Below are 1613 nucleotides of genomic sequence, written 5' to 3' on the forward strand. Positions count from 1 at the left end.
ATACTTGCATAGGGTGCTCTGATAACATGTTAAAACTTTGAGTAGATGACAAGCGAATCCCTTTTTTCCTATGTGACTTATTTCCACTCCCCTTGGGATCGTAACACTTAATGAAAAAGTATCGTTTAATGTTTAATTCCTAAATTAATCATGCTTATGATCTCAGATAGCTGGCCACAATCTATCAATTAGCCATTGGGGTTCACAAAAGGCAAAATGAATTCATTTGGTCTGGATCAATGCATTCATCCTTCCCAAATAATCATGCACTGGTCCACCAATCCATAAAAGTAACTTGGACTCTCCATTAAAACAAAGTGTATTTTCTCTTTGCAGCTGTGAAGGCTTTAAGCGGTCAGATGCCAGCTTCATCATATCAGGCATACAATTTTGTTAAAGCTACTCAACTGGCACTGTTGAAAATCCTTTTTTTCCCCCCTGTGTATTTCCGCAGCTGATACTTTAATTAGAATATTCACAAACACCATGTTTTACCCATTCCAATACCTTTTGTCAGAAAGAGATTATTATTTTGTATTCTACAAAGCAATGTTAAGAGCAACAAAAACAGAAAATAAAATAGAATAAAATAAAGTTTAAGTAGAGTAGACATTTTTTTTATAGTCCCATTCTGTATTCATTGGTTACTAGTAGAAATTAATAGTCGTTATGAGAGGCTGCCACAGAGACTGGTAAAATTCCAGCACTTTGGGCCTTAGTTATGGCCTAGGAAACAGCTTTTTTCCCCAAATTGACTGTGGGCAGTAACCCTGTTTACAGAACGTCTGTTCTTCTCATCCTTGGAACATGACTTGGTAGGAATGTATGGAGTTTTAGGAGAAGCTGTCTGTTGGATACAACATATTTACGTATTCTGAACTCATTCTTACTTTAAGCTTTGAGTGTTTAGGCTAGCTTCAAAGTGCTGACAGGGAACGACGGCATTGTTACCATAGTCACCGGGTTAAGGACAGTTTGCCCAACTAATTGAGGGTGGTGGACCATCTGGGTCCCCACTGTAGGCTTTGCCATAACACCCGGCTGCCCCAGGTTTGTGGTTCCATTAACTTGTGGGTGAGTGATGGTGTGAGCGATGTGGCTCACCATGGGCTGGCTGACCGCAACAGACTGAGGGTAAATGGGTAACTGCTGGCCAAGATGGGTCATGTGATTGATGGTAGCTGGGTGCACAGTGATGTGGCCAATCGGCTGAGCAGCAGTGGTTAGCTGTACAGGGCTTGACGTGGAAGGTGCAATATGAGCAATGTGCTTGGTTTGAGGCCCAGGGATGACATGATTGAGAGTCTGAATGACGGACGCATGAGTAGTGGCAGTATGGGCTATAACTGTGGACTGCACAGTGGAGGCAGCCACTATATGAGTCTGTGCTGGCACCAGGGCCTGAGGCGGGACCAAGGCTTGGTTGGAGATCTGAGGCTGTGTATGGGGGGAGGAAGTTTGTTTCTGTTGAATGGACACGTGCTGAGGCAAAACAGTGGAATGGTGATTGTGGGGAGCTGCACTGGATGGTACCATCTTCAGAAGCTCAGGCTGATGCCTCTTTGTCAGCGAATTCACTGGCCTCTCATCGTCCATGTCTTCATCAATGTTGT

At 43.5% G+C, this 1613-nt stretch overlaps 1 protein-coding gene across 1 annotated transcript in view; it reads right to left on the reverse strand.

The window, feature by feature from the left end:
• Positions 1–906: 906 nt before the first annotated feature.
• LOC149289659 (max-binding protein MNT) overlaps positions 907–1613 on the reverse strand; it is a 50568-nt gene continuing 49861 nt past the window's right edge. The window contains exon 6 of the mRNA XM_089490341.1: positions 907–1613. This exon is cut by the window's right edge and continues 9 nt beyond it. Coding sequence (XP_089346467.1) covers positions 907–1613 — 707 coding nt within the window.

This window comes from Sceloporus occidentalis, unplaced genomic scaffold (assembly GCF_023333645.1).
Source record: "Sceloporus occidentalis isolate IW3139 unplaced genomic scaffold, rSceOcc1.0.p SCAF_43, whole genome shotgun sequence".
Lineage (NCBI taxonomy): Eukaryota > Metazoa > Chordata > Lepidosauria > Squamata > Phrynosomatidae > Sceloporus > Sceloporus occidentalis.